This window comes from Numenius arquata, chromosome Z (genome assembly GCF_964106895.1).
Source record: "Numenius arquata chromosome Z, bNumArq3.hap1.1, whole genome shotgun sequence".
In the NCBI taxonomy this organism is placed as follows: domain Eukaryota; kingdom Metazoa; phylum Chordata; class Aves; order Charadriiformes; family Scolopacidae; genus Numenius; species Numenius arquata.
The window spans coordinates 13,671,966-13,691,747 of NC_133616.1; the positions used below are offsets into that span (position 1 = coordinate 13,671,966).

Consider the following 19,782-nt stretch of genomic DNA (forward strand, 5'->3'; position numbering starts at 1 on the left):
AATACCTTTCTTAATGATAGCCACCTACATACAGACTACTGTGACTGAACACCTGGCTAGCCAGCTAATCCATTCAGTGAAGGAGTATATATTACTTCAACATGTTTCCTATAGTTTGTATATTCCTCTTAAAGGGCTCAACAAAAGCCTTGGCTTTCAAGTCTCTCAAGCCAAAGAGAACAGGTAAGAGCTACCTCATTCAAGATATGATTAAACCAGACTTTTACTTCTGATGTAAATCTACAAAGTAGAAAAAATACTGGAAGAGAAAAAGAAAAAAACCTGGGACAATTTGTATGAAATTACAAAGTTGTAAAATTTTTGAAAAACATAAAAAAGGTTTGTATTTCCATTTCTATTATGTCAACATCAGGATTTACCAAAATCTATATATCCTTGCATGAAATTGCTAGATTGACAGTCAACTTTTCTACAAAAGTATATGCATGAAGGTGTTTAGTTTCCCAGACTCTTACTAAAAAACTGTACATCTGAATATTTAATGCTACTGACTTAATACTTGAACCCGTCTACCTGTGTTTAAAAAGATGTTTTTTCATGTTTGCCTTGCAGGTTAAAATGTCAATTTTCACTGAAGTTAGAGGTAAGACTTCAGATATATTTCTTTTACACCAGATGCAAAAAGAGCTTAAATATCAGACTAAGGTTTCCCCAACCCAAAGGAATGAAAAGCATCTCGAGCTTCTGCCAAATGCTCTTGCATCCAAAAAGGCCAACTTCCAACATAATGCAGCATTGTGATGTGCTGTCTATCCCCAGGAGTTCCCTCTCTGGATCCAGAATTGTTTCAGCAGAAGACACTAGGGTCCTTCATTCTTCCAGCAGAACAGTGCACAGTGCATCCTCTGGATCAATCATTATTGAAGCTATCGCCCCATCATTGAACTCAAAAGATGTTCCTCCATCTACAACCATACACGCATCCCAACAACGGGAACGGACACAGACTCTGTTAAAACAAACAGAAAAAAAAATTCACAAAATAGCTTAAAAAAAAAAAAAAAGTATTTCACACAAGCAGTTATCTGAACAATAGGACTGGTTCTTGGACATTTCTTTGTGTGGGTCAGTAAATGCTCATCACACAGGAGCATACTCGGAGAAGAATTTAGCATGGTACTAAGCACCAGAATCCCCCAACCTATCAGTACTTTCTGCAGATGTAGCAAAGAATCCAGAGAGGACTGAAGGACTTCTTCAAATGCAGACTGTTACCCCAAGAATCTGAGAACACTGTATAACATAACATTTGATATTGAAAGCTACTGTTTAGGTGTATTTTTTAAAGAAAGCTACTGATGATCCCGTTTAACACTTTTTTTTACTTAACCCTTCAACAGAAAAGTTTTCTATTAATTTATGACTAATGTATGGTCTTCATGTTAAGTGGAATATTAGTTTCAACTAGCAATCCTTGAAATAATTTTGATAGTAATATAGTCTATTTTGTTACAGGAATCATTCACAGAGAGAATGGAAAGTAATTTCAAACAAAGTTGAAGGGCAGAATGCTTGCCAGGCAACATCATAAATAGGTATTGCAGCATATTACTGTCAATATTAGAGTTTGACTGCTATATCTTTAGTTAATAAATTTAAGTTTAAAGCTTGTAACTTTTAAGGCAGGTCGTTTAGAGCTCGACAAGACAGAATAAAGCTACTAGTCATCTTCCTTTTCACTTACCTTTAAAAGAAAAATTAACTCAACCATTGCAGTTTGCCCTTTCGCATATGTAGAAAGCAGGAACACTATTAAATAAAGAGTTCTCCAAATTTTATTCATATTGCTAGATGGAAACCAATAGTTACACCAGAGTAGCTGCCAAGACTGCTGTCTCAGAACCATATCCTTGACTGTTTCTGACTTAGGCCTTGGTCTAGACAATGGTCTCATCTCCAAAATTTAATCAAGAAATTTTCAGGAAGACACATCTTTTGCAAATATGAGAAGCCTGGATGCACAGCCACAGTGTCAAAGCTTAACTGTCCTGTGCATCACTAAAACACAGACCATTCTGGATACTGCAGAAGAACAGGGAGACATACTCCACCCCTTTCACTCTGAGAAGCTACCATATCAAAAAAGATACAGAACAGCAACAGGGAGATGTCCAGTATCAAGAGCTAAAGACAACTGTGATAGGCAGCAAATTCTACGTAAAAAAGGGAAATGAGCAGATATCCCTCAAAGGTATGCAGATATTTGTAGGTCCAGTACAATTTTTACAGTATAGCCCATGCTGAGGACTCCAAATAAGACAAGGAAGGCCAAGTCCTGTAGAACCCATGGATGAAAGTGCAGTGTTTTGCTCTTATTTTAACCTCTCCTCTTACCACCTCTTAAGATTTACTCACCCTCGAAAACTCACAGATCCAAGTGACTAAGAAGCAGTGTAAGTTTAAAGACATGACATATGCACAGTGGGCATCTAGTATCATAATATTTAGCCCCAGTAGCCTGAGGTGTTCTTTATTACTAGGTCACAAAATGTTGTAACACTGATGTGGCTTAAAAGGAGCAGATTTGGGTCTCTTTTGAGTCAGAGCTCCTTTATGTATTTGTTTTGATACAAAAGGTTGAATTGACATTTAATTCATACTGAGATATTGTATTGTTCTCAACATAGTTATTCTGAACATAAGACTGTCCCAGTTTGAAGTAAAACCGAACCAATTTTCTGTTCTGTAACTTTACATCCTAGCTAGGCCTCCTCTAACTCTCTGAAATTAACGGCATATTGTGGAGAAAACTGCTCGTTCTCAGAATGATAAGACCAGTGTTTGTGCTCCATGCCAAGGAATGGTATGCAGAGAGGCCCTTGCTTATACTTATTGCTATAACAACCAAGGTCAGCCCATTTCATTATTTGCCCCCTTAGAGGGTCAGAAACAGAAAAAACATAGAGGGGTCACATCAGTGGGGAGGAGTGGACAGGACAGGTGACCCAAACCTGACCAACTGGGGTATTCCATCCCATCTGCCCCATGCTCAGTATAAAGGCTGAGGGACCAAAGGGTCAACCCCCTTCCTGCGATGGCCGACGTCCAGAGAGGACTCTGTCTGTTCATCTGCCTTTGATCCCGATCCGTGTGTTGCTGACTCCAGAGCTGGAATCCAGTTCCCATTCGTCACTGAGTCCAGTCTGGGACTTCCCCAGTGTCTGCCGGTGACGTGACTGTCATCCTGGGAGCTTGATACGGTTTTGTATATATTGTATCTATTTCATTATTTTCTTCTTTATTTTTATTTTAATATTAATTCTTCATTAAAGTAGTTTAGTTCATTCTAAACTTCTGAATCTCCTTATTTCTTTCTCCTCCTCTCTTGTCTTCTGGGGTGGGGAGAAGGGGGGGGGAAAGGCCATCTGTCGGTCCGGTTTTGGTAAATTTGGCCGAAACCACGACAAGACTAACAGTTCCACGTGTTTATATTAAATTGTGACAAGCTCCAGAAAAATCACAGAATCATTTAGGTTGGAAAAGACTTTTAAGATCATCAAGTCCAATCATTAACCTAACACTGCCAAGTCCACCACTAAACTATGTCCCTCAGCACCACACCTACACGTTTTAAATACCTCCAGGGATGGTGACTCCATCACTTCCCTGGGCAGCCTCTTTAAATGCTCAATAACCCTTTTGGTGAAGAAATTTTTCCTAGTATCTAATCTAAAACTCCCCTGGTGAAGTACCTTAACTTAAAATGACTGAATTACCAAATAATTTAATTTGGAAGGTGTCCTGGGTCTGGCAGGGATAGGGTTAATTCTCCCCAGGACCTAGCAGGGACACAGGTATTCCATCCCATGTGAGCCATGCCCAGGGGGTAGCAGGAGCTAGCTGGGGAAGGGGAGGGACAGGAAGCCGGGGGGGGGGGGGGGGGGGGGAGGGGGGGGGGGAGGAGGAGGAAGTCATCCCCCGGGGGAGCAGAGTGGTTGGGGGTCATCCCGGCTGCGGTCGGCAAGCGGTGGTATCGTACTCGTGGTTGTATATTCCTCTGTCAGTGTTATTATTGTTGTTGTTTCTTGCTCCCCTTGCCCTTCTGTTAAATTGCCTTTGTCTCAACCCACGAGTTTTTGCCTTTTTCTTCTGATTCTCCCCTCCCGGCCGCGCTGGCGGTGGGGGCCCGATCTGAGCAAGCAGCTGCCACCTGGTCCTTCGTTACCATCTGAGGCCAAACCAGGACAGAAGGGCACCTCGTCCAACCTTCCGCTCAAAGCAGGCCTTACTCCAAAGACACATGAAATTGCTTAGGGCCTTGCCCAATCACATTTTAAGTATCTCCGAAGACTACGATACCACAATCTCTGGCAACCTGTTCTACTGCCTGACCATTCTCACTGTGAAATTTTTTTTTTCCTTTTTTATCAGGATCTTACATCCTATAAAATCATGGCTGTTGCCTCATATTTTGTTCTGAGAAGAGCTTAACTCAGTCTCCTCTGTAACCATCCACTGGTAGCTGACTGGCAACTGTATCCACCCTGCTTAGTCTTCTCTCCACCAGGCTAGACAAAGGCACCTTTTGAGTCTCTCCTTTATACACCACGTGTTTTGGCCCCCTAATCATCCCAGTGGCCCTTTCCTGAATTCACTGCAGTTTGTCAATGCCTGCATCTCACGCTGAGGGAAATGGCACACACCCAAAATGGGGCACAGTGAGTTTCTTTAACATTAAAAAGGCATAACACAACTTGGAAACATTTTCTTCCTGTTGTCATGAGATGAATACTCAAGCCCCTCCACACATAAACTGGATGTTGAAACAATTCAAGGGGAACTCCTGGATTACTCATACTTTGACAAACAGAGAGAATGAGAGAACTCTTCAGTGACTGCTACAGCTAACACTTACTTTGAAGAGAAGCCACGCTGACGGCTACTTGAGAAAACTCTGTTTACAATAGGTTCTCGAATACTGAAAAACATCTTTGGTTCTTCTGGACTGTAGAGCAGGGACTCATTGTAATCATTTGTTACTGTGAATAGAGAAATCAGCCATTAGCTTTTCCCCAAGAATACTAGTTATTCTCAGAAACACACATTCCTCCAGGAAAGAGCAGCTTCCCTACGCAGAGGGAATACTGAGTCTTGTCAGATGTCTAATAGCCTTCACCTGCATAAAAATTAATTTTACAGAAGATTCCTTTCAGTTCTACTGCATGATGAACAATTCAACAGCTCTCTTCAGGTGACTAAATATTAAGTGTCTCAAATCTTAGGAGAACAAAATTGTCCTGAAGATCTATACATACGAAAGGCTAAATAAGTGCTTTCGTATCAAGCATTTTTCACCCAATGTGCCTAAATATTTGTGAGAAAGACTAACATTCCAAGAGTGCTAAAATACTGTAAGCAGTGCTGAGTTTTTAGAGTACAAACAGAACGAGCTGGTCAAAGTTAAGATACCTTGAAGAAATCTTGCATTTTTCACTAACCTTTTTGTACTAGTTCCATGTTCAACGGCATATTCAAACTTCCATGCTTTTTAGCTGTTGAGCCAAGAGAAAGAGCCCCAATTAGAAAGGTGTATTTTTATACAAACTTGGCCAGTAATACCACACTGTTCACTCACCGATCTTAAGGATCTCTTCAACAGCTTGATGTGCTACCTTATTAATATTATAGGACCTAAACAGAGAAGCAGAAGTCTTGTTTGCTACGCAATACAACTTGAGAGAAAAACAAAACAAAAAAATCCTGCATATAGATGAAGAACTATGTTCAACATCACGAATTATTAAAAATATACGGAATGCTATTAAGTGTGAGCTGACATCAGTTTCTTCAAAAAAAGTCTTAAATTAACTCTTGGTTTGACATCTACCTTTATCATCTACCCCATTATTAGGGGTAAACCTAATTAGGGTAAACCCTAATAATCCATTAAGTGAAGCCTTCAGGAAAGAAGAGCATGACACACAAGATGTAGTCTCCTTATCAATAACCCTCCCATCTTTAAACTCAAATAATTGCTGATTTAAGTCTGCATTAAAAAAACTGAAGCATGACAGTTCTACAGACTGTGTGTGTTCTTATCCCTTCTATCAACCTCTTGCTAATTAATTCCTTCTATTAGTTCTCATTTATGGGACCTAACAATTCTTTACAAATACTATGCCTCTTTGTCTGAACCCTACGATTTGGACTTGAATCTCACAAGAATATATATATAATATATATATATATTATATATATATATATATATATAAAAAAATAAAAGGAACGTTCAGATCAGACACTTTTGCATTTACCACATTTGGAAGCATGACAAGTCAGCATAGAGCCTCCATCTGAACCAAGTCTAACTCCAATCACTCCAGCACTTCTGTTGTGGCAGTAAAACACCTCAGACTGCATCAGACATCCCCTACATATCTAACAAACTACAGAGCTGCTGAGGACAGTTGTCTAAGGCTCTTTCTCTTACACTTACTGCCTACCTGCAAGCCTGAGCAGATGCTAGCAAGAAACCGAGATGCACAGTTGGAAATTTTTCTCCCTCTCTACTAGATACCCTTTTATGCAAGTTTTGGGAGCTCAAGGAAGCACTTTGACATTTACATGCTTCTTAGTCCAAGGACGTCTGAAATCCCAGGAAAGCCCCTAAATCACAGGCTAAGGAAGATCACTCCACTGAGGCTTGGCCTCAGTTTAGAGAAGTCCAGCAGTATACACTGATTAAAACAATGGAGATGGGTAATCCTGGAGTTTGGTCTGTCTGAGATTTCTCAGTACAGAGTGTATAAGCAAACGAAATGCGTAAGAACAGCTTTGAACTAAGACTGTACATTCCCAAGGTACTGAACACTAGGGAAGTTCCCCTAGCAGTCTGCCAATTTCATCCTTGGCAGCCTTCAGAACCAAGTTATGCCAACTGAATACAAAATTCTGAATTACAATGAAGAGTAAAACCCAGTAACCATGGTTACAGCATGAATATTCATTTTTGAATTTCATTAAAAGCTTCACTTTTAGTTCATCTTAGCCTGCCGCATAAATCCAGGGCCTGTTGTACAACTTTAAACTATAAACACAGACAGACTTCCAAATGAAAGAGTACACATCTGTATGCATCTCTCGCATCTTGAAACTAAATTGATTAGACTTACATGCAGTACTGCAGCTTGTTTAAACTGAAGTTAAGAGAATTTAGCTCCTTGATTAAGCTAGCGCAGCTCTGCTTAGATATGCCCAACTCTGTTTAAGAGGAATGTTTTGGCAAAGAGACTGTGCTGTTTCAATTAAGTTTGAAAGAGGCAAGAGGCTTGTAAAGAGAACGGACAGTAGATGTGCCAGAGAAATTTAACACTGTTTCCAAGTACATGTTTTCCCATTCTATTTAGAGCTTAGATTTCACTAAGTTTTCTAAGGTACTTCATCTAAGCATTTTAATTTTAGCCAACAAGTAGTTCAGAGATGCCCCAACATGGTCTCCAAGTCAGAGCAGAATCTCTTTCCCTCACCTCCAGTCACTCATCTCCAAGTGTGGCATGCAACCTCTTTCACCAAAATTACACCTAAGGTAAACTTTTGTCTCAATGCCTCAGCTCCTCACCCTTTCAACTCTTCTATCCATACGTACAAGTGTATGACACTACCTCTGCTCTTCTCATACACCTGAGACAGCTTTGAACCATACTGACAGTGAGAATATTTGGACATAACTGACATGCACTGACTTACCCATAGCCCAAGACAGTCTCTGTGTGGACAAAATGTTCAAATAAAATACGTCCATCTAGCTTATCTGAAGTGGTATTTTATATCAAAGCAGCAACATGTACTTACCATGCTTTTGATCCTGTTCCAGTACACACATTAAGCCCTGAACTCTTCTGTTTTTCCCAAGGACCATCATCAACTGATATCTCATAATAGGAGGCCCTATGAAGCGAGAATTTAAAACTGGGTTTGCAGGACTTAAAGTTCTCCCTGAATAAGACAGAACACACAGCCTTATCAGGCACATAAAAATTTAGAGCAGCCAGTTTCAAATCTGGATGACAATTTCACAGGCTTTGCACAGTGCTTCTGATTTGGCAGCCACTTTTGATTCACTGTTTTATAGCAGTTTTTATAACGGACAAAAGTGATTTGCAGCATGAACTTTTAGGCATTTTTTCTGCAGACACTTTTCATATTAAATTATGAACAAAAAAACCCCTGTGGTTCATCTGGGAATAGCTTTGTATACAAGCAGGGTTTGCTGGACTTAAAAATGGAACTACAAATACATTACCTTTCTTGCATAACTGTTGAACTACCAAAAAAAACCTATGCTGTGATTTGGTCTCATACAATTACATCAGGGAACACTATGAGGTAAGGCACTTCAGCATCAGTAATAGCATGACTTCAGGCTGAATTTTTCATCACTTCAGTAATTAAAAATCCACTGGGATTCCTCACAAACAGCTTTAGTTTTACAACAGTCATCAGGCTTGTGTTTCTCTTTAGGTAAAATTCTTCCTAAAACTCAAAGGTAGTAACTCTTGGGCCACAATCATCATTCTGCATGGTATTACTCACTTATCAGGGGATTCCTAAAGTTAGGCCTAGCGCGATCAGACAGTCCCTCTCTGTAAGCTTCAGGACATCCAGGGGTATATTTCTGAACCAAAATTGTTGATGTTCATAGAGCCTAATTCAAACATAATCTTCAGATTAATAGATACCCTTTTAGAAAAACACCACATTCATTGTGTTCAGCATGACTGAGTTTCACCTTTCTTAGTAAAAGGAGCTCACTGAGCTGATTTAGGTGATGAATGTTTCAGCCTGAATTGACTAGGAATACCCCTCTTGAATATTTGGTGACAAACAGTTTAGACTCTTGGTAGCTAAGAGGACTTTGTATACTCACTCTTGAGAAGGTGCAAAGATGAAAGAATTAGAAGCAAATTAAGAACACAGGTGTAAAGCTTGATTCAGTTTAAGGTAATTTTTGCAAGCTGGATATGGAAGTGTGTTTTTTTTTTTCTCTTCAATTTCCTTGTTCTCTTAACTGACACGCAGAGTAAGACCTTGGAAGAAGTACCTAGAGTCGTTTTGTCTTAATATACAGCAGACATATGTTTGAACCTCACAGAAAATTCATCTGTGTGACATCGTTATTCAAGTCTTCAAGTGTAAGGTCCTATTAACACAGTATTTATTACTAGGGATCTGTTCCTACGGGCATTGTATTCCTCACTGCTTCTCAAATATACTGGAACCAAAGAGCACAATGTTATTTATAACACTCAGAAGTAGAAGGCTATTATGAAGAGCTGGAAAGCAGCTTTGTGTTCCTCTATCTCTGTATGTTAAAGAAACTTCTTAGAATCTTGATAAAATTAGGTTTGGTTTACTAGAAAGCAAAATATGTATCTCTTTGAGACTAATTCTTTCTGCCAGTCTGAGGCTGCAGTCTAAATGGAAGATAAAGCACTCATGGAACATTTATACTGTTTCCAGCAGCAATCACAGTGGTCCAAGCACTGTACAAACATAAGATGTTACACTCCGAAGGGCTGTTTGGTTTTGGAAGGTACAGAATAAAGGGGAAAAGGTATATAAAATATAAATAAAAGTTTGACCTAACCCTGATCACAGATCACTTTTTAACTCCTTTCCCACAGCCCTAGTCACATCCCCTGTATCTTCCTTTTTATCATTTAACTGGCAGAAATTCACTGATCTTCAGGACAGAAAGGACAGACAGTCAAAGGTATCCTGGAAAATGCAGTGCCAGGATTTGATACAAACTCGTTTCTTAAAACAAGGAAGTAAGTGTTTTCCTACTATAATAATAATGCTTCTGCCAATGGCAAGCTGATACCTTCGCCTTTAATGAGAGGCAGGCAGTGAGAAGGAGTACTTGATTGTGCTAAATGCTATATCTGCTTGGTCCTGCTGAAAGCTACTTCTGCTTGGTTATGCTAAAAGCTTATGAAAAATTATTTAAGAAGAGATGCAGGAAAGGAGGCAGTTTAAGGACAGATACTTGAGTCTTCATTTTACTGTAAAGACAGTAACTGAAGGCATTTGGTCACATAAGAACTAATCAGGAAAGGACTAAAACAATGAAGAGGAAAGAAAACAGCCAGGAATAATGAGAGATGAAAGAATGGCCAGACAGGAAGGTGGAAAACCAGAAATTAACATCACTGCACTCATAACTCTGAAAATACACTTTGTAATCAGCAACACCACAATCAGTGTTATACATTCATGGACTAGAACTGAAATTCGACAGCAAAGACATCCCGTTAATGATTGTCCATTGCAATGTCGAAGAAATTAAGTCAATTGTGCCTTGCTGCAACAACAATTAAACGTACCTCGATGAAAGAGATTCCCCAATGAAGACTTCATTGAGTGCTCTCACTGGTAAGAGATGTGGACCAGAAATGTCAGATCCTGCAGATATTGAATATAACAGTTTTGAATCATGGCTCTAGAACCCAAATTTTCAAAAACAATTCACAACTCGCTGGACAACAACATTCTGCTGCTTGGGTTTGTATTCTACACCTAGTGCTCCGTTTTCTTCAAGGACTCAATTTTTCACTGACTCGGTCACTGTGCTTTATTGGAGACTACAAATACTTGAACCAAGGTCAATACGGCAATGACACATTCCAACATTGCTTTCCGTGAAAACTCATGGGCAACCAGACCGACTGAAGTCTTCTCTTTGGTCAGTCACTCTTCCAGCCTAGTTAAATTCACTTTAAGTGACTTAACAGACATTTCTGATAAATTTAAAAGAATTAGACTTTATATCACAGGGTAGTTAATAGAGCTTAATAAATTGTTCGTGTTGACCAAGAATTCTCAGTGAGGAAATGCAGTGCTGGACACAGGTTAAGGACAGAATTATGCATCTCCAATCCATCATAAAGAAAACAGTCAAAGGTGTCTGATGACTGAAGAACTACCCAGTGAGACATTCTCATTTGTAATTTCTCATTTGCTTGCTGGTGAACAGCTTTTCCAGTTGTGAACTAACCTACCTCAAATTTAGCACAAAACCACACACACACACGCACAGTAAAAAGTTCATGTGGTAACCCCAAATGTCTACACTAACCCTAAGAGACAGAATTTTAAAAAATCCTAGGTACTTTTCCAGCAGATAATACTATTTAAAAACACCTCTAAAATTACTGTTAATACTGAAAATTGATTCTAAGTGTACAGTCCAGAATAAACACAGAAATAAAAAATAATTCCTTCTAAAAAACCTTAATCTGGTTCTTCAACTGATGAGAGCTGTCTCTCCCTGCCTCTCAAATACTTCAACTCTTACAAATCTGTATCTCCTATTCCAAGTTATCATACCAAAGTGATTATATTCTTGTCAGATTTTAACCTACTTTGATCCTGGAATCTTTCATTTATGTGAGCCCTGCTGTGTTGCTCTTGGCTTAGCTGCTGTTCATGTAAATCTACAGGGGCTGGGTTAATACCAGTTCCTTCAAGATACAGTCGGATTCTTTGCCGCCACTGCCACCTTAGAGAGGAGAAAGAAGTTGGTATCAGTAGCTGAAATATTCATTACAGAATCAGACAGGATCAGAGAGCTTTCATCTCAAAGCAGATCATCTTAAAAGTTTAATATATTCAGAGTCATATTTCAAATTTTATAGCTTCCACTATGATTTCTAAATTTAGGAAGTTAATCATACTAAAAAGTAAATACTTTACACCTACCAATTTGCTACCTGATCTTTTTTGTATGAGTAAAATAAGAGGACACTGGCCAAAAGTAGTCTACAAGCTTCACAGATAACTCATCTTTTTAGGCATGTGATCCTAACTTAGGAATTCATCATTCATGATGTAATGACTCAGAGAACAAGTTCTCAGGAATTTATACAGCAACACATGCTGTATTTTTACCACCTTTTGTTTGTATTTGTAGGTGTCCAGAAAAGTAGCTCTGTCCACCCCTTTATACATAAAAGCCACAAGTATCCTCATATTTTAAGAATCTCTCCTAGCCTAGGAACTTTACGATGCTGAAGTGGAATTCATATGAAGAAAGAGAAGTATATAAAAGGCATTCCTCCTTAAACTGCTACAACATTCAGATTTTTTATTTTTTCTGAGAGTAAGTATCAATTCCTTTTTCCTCCTACAATTTAGAGACTACATAAAACGAACCAGTAATAGTAGTTTTGATTAAGAAAGCGAATCACAAGGAAGTGTTATGAGCACATCTTTTCACAGTTCACACTGTTGACATTCAGGTGGCAGTAACCAGCTTACATGTTTCCTGAAATTACAGCAAGAAAGACTTACACTTTATGTGACTACATTATTAGTTCTTCCTTGTTGTCATCCTTGTAGAGCCTCATTCAACACATCCTTAGTATAATTACCTATCTGCCCTCAAATTCCAAGTATGGTTTCAGGTAGGCAAGCAGACAGCATGCAACGAATATCATTATGCTAGCCTCCTTACAATACTCATGCTAGAACATGTCAAAACTCCTACAAAATTAGAAAATGGGACTGTACCCCCATTGCACCCCTAGACTGAGAACCTGTTACATCACTGACCATCAAAAAAAGAAACATGGGTAGTCAGATGTAGTTTGTCCTTTATAAATGAATAATGTTGCTTGTTTCATGGGACTTCAAGGTAACTGCTTACACAGATTGTCACACTAAAGTGGTTGACACTTCAAGGATAAGGAGAAAAAACAATCCCCCTTTTCCAGCCTCTGGAACCTCACTGACCTTATGCAACTCTGAGCCACCAGAAGCTCTTCCAGATGAGCTGATCCAGTTACCGACCTATTTTAAAGTTTCCTTAGGACGAAATAAATCTAAGAACTGCCAAGTGAAACACCTGGCTCAGGTCCTTGCTTAGGAATATCTGTTCCTATTATTCTGGAAAAATAACCACGGAAATCCTTTCCTTTTCACTCTGGTGAAGCTTCAGCTCCATAATGAGCAACAACAGGAATGTCAGCAACAAAAAACATGGCATCCAACAAAACATTACAAGTGCCTACGTTATCAAGGGGGTTACCTGCATTAGCACTACCAGCTTTAGCTATGCAACTTAGCATGATGGAAAGTTAAAAGCTACTGTTTTCTAAGTCTCAGGATACGTGAGTTGAATGTACCTTTTCATTTAGCAGTACCTATTTAAAACCCTTCAGTTATTTATAATCAACCCTAACGTTCACATTCACCTCATTTCAGAACTTTTCTATGACACAAATATACTTACACTTTAAGCTACAAATTAAATATGCTAGAGTATAAAGAAAACCCAATTGCAATGTATTTGCATGTAAATGACTTTTATTTCTGTTTGATGGTTTGCCATCATAAAAGTATTCTGGAAAGTTAATACACCATAGAACAATGTCTCTTTTTAAATAGCTATTAAAAAACTGCTCTCTAGCCTGTCCTTTAAAATTCAGCTTGCTTCGTTCTTAATTCAAGAGAAATTCCTCTATTTTAAGAATACCTAGTATTGAAAACATCAAGCTACCTTAGGAAGTGTGGGTTAGATGAGTGGACAGTGAGGTGGATTGAGAACTGGCTGAATGACAGAGCTCAGAGGGTTGTGATCAGCGGTGCAGAGTCCAGTTGGAGGCTGGAGCCCTGCGTGTTCCCCAGGGCCCAGTACTGGGTCCAGTCTTACTCAGCATATTCATCAATGACCTGGATGAAGGGACAGAGTGTACCCTCAGCAAGTCTGCTGATAATACAAAACTGGGAGGGGCAGCTGACACACCAGAAGGCTGTGCTGCCATACAGCGAGACCTGGACAGACTAGAAAGTTGGGCAGAGAGGAATCTGATTAAATTCAACAAGGGCAAGTGTAGGGTCCTGCAGCTGGGCAGGAATAACCCCATGCACTAGAACATCTAGTTAGGGGCTGACCTGCTGGGAAGCAGCTCTGCAGAAAGAGGCCTGGGAGTCCTGGTGGACAACAAGTTGACTATGAGCTAGCAATGTACCCTTGTGGCCAAGGCGGCCAGCAGTCTCCTGGGGTGCATTAAAAACAGCATGGACAGTAGGTTGAGGGAGGTCATCCTCCCCCTCTACTCTGCCCTGGTAAGGCCACATCTGGAGTGCTGTGTCCAGTTCTGGGCCCCTCCCCCGTTCAAGAAGGACAGGGATCTACTGGAAATTGTCCAGCAGAGAGATACAAAGATGATCAATGGAATGGAGCATCTCTCTTATGAGGAAAGGCTGAGAGACCTGGGTCTGTTTAGCGTGGAGAAGACTGAGAGGGGACCTCATCAATGCTTATAAGTAACTAAAGGGTGGTTGTCAGGAAGATGGGGTCGGGCTCCTCTCAGTGGTGCCCGGTGAATGGACACAGGCTGGAACACAAGAACTTGCATCTCAACATGAGGAAAACTTCTTTACTTTGAGGGTGGCAGAGTACTGGAACAGGCTGTCGTGAGAGTTTGTGGGGTTTCCTTCTCTGGAGATATTCAAAACCCATCTGGATGCCTTCATGTGCAACCTGCTCTAGGTGAACCTGCTTTGGCAGGGGGGGCGGACTAGATGATATCCAAAGGTCCCTTCCAATTCCTACAATTCCATGATTCAGTGATCTTCAACATAAAGAAAAAAAAATATTTTCCTTAAACTAATCTGTTAACAAAATCTAAGCTACTCTACCTTAATCACCAAATCCCCAGATGCAACACACTGAACATTTCCTAACTGTATAGGCCTCATTAGCTTCTATTAGTATGGCCCATCACTGTACTACATATGCTTTTGAGTGTTAAAATACATAAACCAATACACCCTTTACAATAATGCAGTTCCTCATTTATGAATTTGCTAAGTTCAAAAAGAAAATAAATTGCTGAAGGTCACAACAGAAGTCTTTTTGCTAGAACTTGCAGTCAATTTTATCCTTTGTATTCCAATCTCACTCTTCACCACAAACCCACTTTTCAACATGGTAAACACCTACACAGAATTCATGATTTGAGACATTAAGATTTTACTAAGCATCATCCGCTCCTTAGGAATTGCACATCATTAAGTATTTTCCAATCATAATATGTTTTGGAAAACCAAGGATCAGTGAATCCTACCTGAACTCACCACGATAAAGCTTCTGTAGTGCTTCAGGAAACGAATGTGTATATCTCACAGGCAAGCATAAGTGACCCTCTGATCTGGCAGCAAAAAAATACAATGAAAATGACTGTATAACTGTTAAAATCTGGTACCTTTAAAAAACAAAACAAAACAAACATCTATTTCTGTTACACAAAGCAAAGCTACACTTTGACCTTTATGAACTTATACTATTCTTATATAATAGCACATCAGCAACAATACACCTCAACAATACAGCTCCTGGGGTACATCGTGTGAGACATAGGGCATTTCTCCCACATTCCCCCTAAAAATTGGCTGTTCAGCTAGTAATCCTGCAGTTTATGTAGGTACTAATATAATTCCTGTCACCATAGTTCTAGGCAAGGAATTCACGCTTAATAAACGTTGCAAGTTAAAAACAAAATTTCCTCCATTTACATACAAGTTAGTGATATGAGACAGGTAAGCAACATGCCAAAGATCAAAAGAATCTCATGTCAAAGCCAGAAGACTAAACACTGGTCCCCTTTCATGAGTGATATTTGATAACTTGAAGGCACTTGTTATTTGAACCCTGCTATTCAGGCTTGATACTGCAGAACATCTATCCACAGCATTTGAAAAGTTTTGGAAGAGGAGTAAGATATGGAAAGAATTAAAACTTTTGGCCACCACTTTCTTATCTGCTAAGATTAAAATAAATGGTAATATCAAAAGCAGAAATCTAAATCTGGAAACCTCAGCAGACAACAGGCTTGGGGAATACTAAGTTTTACTTGCCACCCATTTGAAGGTTATACCGACCAGGCAGTACTAATACACTGCATCCACCTGCCTAAATCAATCTTATGGCTAGGTGAATGCAACTTGTGTGGAGTTTATAATAGGACAACTAAATGCCATCAATTGGCCAAGGAGACTGCGTCCTCTGAGGTATGACATGGTTTACATGAAGAAACCAGAACAAACTTCTTCATCTGAGGCCCTATCAGATTTCCAGTAGGACTCACCTTCTTCATAAAGAAACCAAGTTTCTGTATGTTCAGGCACCACACTCAGTTGCTTTTGTTATGTCCATTTTCCTATCTCTGTTCTAAACTGCCATCTCTAGCTCGAACTTCTAGTTAGCAATACAAGTTAACTAGCTGCAAGTGCTGTTAGACTGGTGTGTGAAAACAGTCGTGGCAGTTTAACACAGTCATGCTTATTCAATATTACTTAATGTTCTCTCAGATGAGACAGCGTAACTCATTGTGGAAACTTTTCTAATAAAACAACAGGTTTACTTGGTAACTACAATCCACTAAACCAGACATTTATGTTGCCAAATGCTACAGGCATGCCTCATGCATCATGAAAACAGATGAACATTGTGCCTGGTCTTAAATAAAGCATTGCTTTCCCAAATGTGTTTTACCTTTCAGGATCAGTATTTACTCCAATAACTGGTTTAAACTTATCAAAGATTTTACTGGCTGCCAATAACATTGTACCATCACCTACAGCAAAAGCAAAATAAAAGTTAGTTTCACTTCAGATTCTAGTATCCTGAACAAAATAATTTCACATATACTGCAGCATTACTTCTACCTGCTTTTTTATCAACAACCAATCAGGTAAGCTGCAGAAATATAAAATGGGACCACAAAATTACTGACAACTTTCACAGCAGAGGAGTGATAACTGAATTATAGATGGCAAATGTGACTGGAAAAGGTATGACTTACCTGACAGCTATACGCATTGAGACAACTGAATTTGGCAGAAGCAAGTTTTAAAAGAAATTTACGGAAATTTCTGTATGTTTATGAGGTGGTAAGAGAAATTCTTTAAGAAAATAAATTTAGAAAGTATCGCTAATCAAAGCCACAGGAGACAGGAAACAATACCAAATTCTACTGTGCATCACTTGAGAACAATTACTTTAGTTCCAACCCAGTTGCTCTCCTAGAAGGCACAATTTAAAGGTCCTGTTTGGCGCCAAAGAGGCATGCTTGGAAAAGAAGTCTTAGACAAAACTGTTGAAGAAGAAATCTTTAAGTGTCACCGGTTTCCTCAGATACTGATATTCTTTCTTGTCTGTTAAACAGAAGGACAACTATAACCTGAATCAGTCTTTGCACCAAGGTATAAGCTTTGGTATAAACCTTTGACGGTATAAACCTTTGACGATGTATCACTTCCCAGCTGCTTGCCTCATAACCATGAAAAATGTTGCCACAGACAAACTGGTGCTTTAATCTCCAGCTTAGAGGAGTTCTTTGAAATCTACAGGTTATAAAATATTAGGATGCTTCAGGGATGCAGACATACCTCTTTCTACCCATTCTGCATGGTAACCAGTGGTTAAGGGCAAAGTGGAGGAGAGAAAGGCAGAGCAGTGGTCAAGTCTAACTGCCACAGATGATTGAACATTATGTCAGAGCCCAGCAACACACTGCAGTATTTGCAGCAAATCACAAAAATAATACTGAATGAACTGCTGCAATACAATGTTAAAAAAACCCCAATCAGGTTAGTTGCTCTGTTGGTTCATTTAAAAAGCTCTAATCAGTGGCACAAGCTGCTCAGAAGTTGCATACTTTTACCTGTACCATCCAACTAGACAAGTCCAGTCACTGGAATTAAGTGTGAAAGCAAGAAAGACAGTTTGAGCAAGGGGAGGATAAGGTATTATGTTAGACTCTATATCACATACCAAAACCCAAACAGTAGGTTTTAAGGCTATGTATAATCACAGGATAGCAAGCATTTTAACATCTTTAGTTGAAAACTATAGCAAATTCCACAGTTTATACACAAGACAATTAAATATTTCCAAAGTGGTCATGCACCAGGATTCACTTCCTAGTGTTAAAATTTTAGAAACTAGAAGTAGAGAGGATGGTCACAACCATTGCATTTTGTCATATTTTCTGACAATTATCTGATTGTTTTGTTTTCAAGATGTTCATACCTCCAGACGCTTCACACGCTGCAAAATATTTTTAAAAAATGTATCTATGAGAACATTCTGAAACAAATACTTCCCTTCCATTAAGTCGTACCTCCTGCTGATATAACAGCATCTGCCCACCGAACTGTCTCTTCATTATATTCTCGACGTTTAACAAGACGAACTTCTATCTTCTCGTTCCTATAAAGTGCAAAAAAAGCCTGAATGTGTCCTATATTGTTCCTTGTCACATCATTCTGAAAAACTGACGTAATTAAGGACTAATTACAGTGGTATTTGGCTTATAAGCATGACACAAACAAATCACAGAATCACAGAATGATATGGGGTTGGAAGGGACCTCTGGAGATCATCTACTCCAACCCCCCTGCCAAAGCACGTCCACCTAGAGCAGGTTGCACAGGAACGTGTCCAGGCAGGTTTTGAATGTCTCCAGAGACAGAGACTCCACCACCTCTCTGGGCAGCCTGTTCCAGTGCTCTGTCACCCTCAAAGTGAAGAAATTCCTCCTCATGTTTAGATGGAACTTCTTATGTACAAGTTTGTGCCCATTTCCTCTTATCTTGTCATTGGGCACCACTGAAAAAAGACTGGCCCCTTCCTCTTGACACCCACTCTTTAAATACTTATAGGTGTTGATCAGATCCACCCCTTGGTGTCATCAGCAAATTTGCTGAGGGTGCACTCAGTCCCACCCTCCATGTCACCAACAAAGATATTAAACAGCGCTGGTCCCAGTACTGACCCCTGAGGAACACCACTTGTCACTGGTTTCCACAATTATCACCCCTGCAGTACACTGAGAAGGAAAAAATCAATTGGTAGAGCAATTAGATTGTTTTAAAAATTATCAGGGTTGGTGGGTAACACCATAAATCCTCTACATCTCTTTCATATGTTTTCAAGACAGTAACGCAGTGCATTAGTTAACTAAACTGAGCTAGTCCACATTGTTTCAGGAATGACTGTTCATCTGCATGATCCTGTTTTCAATATTGCTATTTTATTACAGCTGTAACACAAAGCTTCCTTTAGTTCTTTCACACAATCCACAGATATTTGCACCGTGTCTGAAATTCTCAACAGCCACACATTCTTACCGTAAACTGTCTACAACATGCTCCACGTTTTTTGTATGAATGCGATGCCGCTCCAGCAGACCAGCATAGTTAGATCCCTTCAAGGCAAGCTGTAAGACATAAATTGATTTTGTAGAAGATAATCATTACAGTAAGTGCTCTGAGTAATACAAATAGAAGCTATAAAAAAGCATGTCTTTTATCTCAGTAGACACACGTGCTTTTATAAGCATTCAATTAATTACATGTCTAAATACATAGCAGTCAGCTTACTTTGACTTAGTTCATTAAATGACTTACATGGACACAGCAGCGAAGAATCACAGACCTTTTAAGAGATCCATACAAATACGCAAACAAATAACACTACACTGACTTCTATGCCACTTCAGACACTTTGCTTTTCCTGAATCTGCTAAGTAATTTTAACTCTAGGTAAAGATACATTAAATAGTTATACTAACTATACTCCTGTCATGCACTAAAAGCACCCAGACAAACAGCTAATTACCTTAAAAGTTATTACTTTTTGTAATAAAGTGTGCCATAGAAAAAGGGGACCACAGAAAAAGCAACAGGAATGATAACTAAGAAAACAGGAATCTTTGAAATGCCTAGAGCATTAACCTTCAAATTGTATTTGAG

At 39.3% G+C, this 19,782-nt stretch overlaps 1 protein-coding gene across 2 annotated transcripts; it reads right to left on the reverse strand.

Annotated features, from left to right (window-relative positions):
* Nucleotides 1-831: 831 nt before the first annotated feature.
* On the reverse strand, nt 832-16,590 carry NADK2 (NAD kinase 2, mitochondrial). 2 transcript variants are annotated; one of them, XM_074166447.1, is made up of 9 exons: nt 16,520-16,590; nt 15,093-15,176; nt 11,385-11,521; nt 10,347-10,425; nt 7,813-7,908; nt 5,597-5,652; nt 5,460-5,513; nt 4,877-5,000; nt 832-970 (listed from the first exon to the last, which is right to left on the reverse strand). In XM_074166447.1, the coding sequence occupies exons 1-9, from the start codon at nt 16,588-16,590 to the stop codon at nt 832-834; spliced, it is 840 nt and encodes a 279-aa protein (XP_074022548.1). The 2 variants fall into 2 exon arrangements, with proteins under 2 accessions (XP_074022548.1, XP_074022547.1); XM_074166446.1 differs by having other exon boundaries at nt 7,813-7,979; nt 10,343-10,425.
* Between the last annotated feature and the right edge of the window lie 3,192 nt (nt 16,591-19,782).

Bases quoted from the DNA above. Each gene is read 5' to 3' on its own strand.
- NADK2 (XM_074166446.1), bottom strand. From the start codon at position 16,590: ATGTTATTGGCAGCCAGTAAAATCTTTGATAAGTTTAAACCAGTTATT. The intron at 15,177-16,519 runs GTAAAACACATT...TTTTGCTGCCAG, and splicing joins GTAAATACTGATCCTGAAAG to ATCAGAGGGTCACTTATGCT. The intron at 5,514-5,596 runs GTGAGTGAACAG...TTGGCTCAACAG, and splicing joins TGAAGAGATCCTTAAGATCG to CTAAAAAGCATGGAAGTTTG.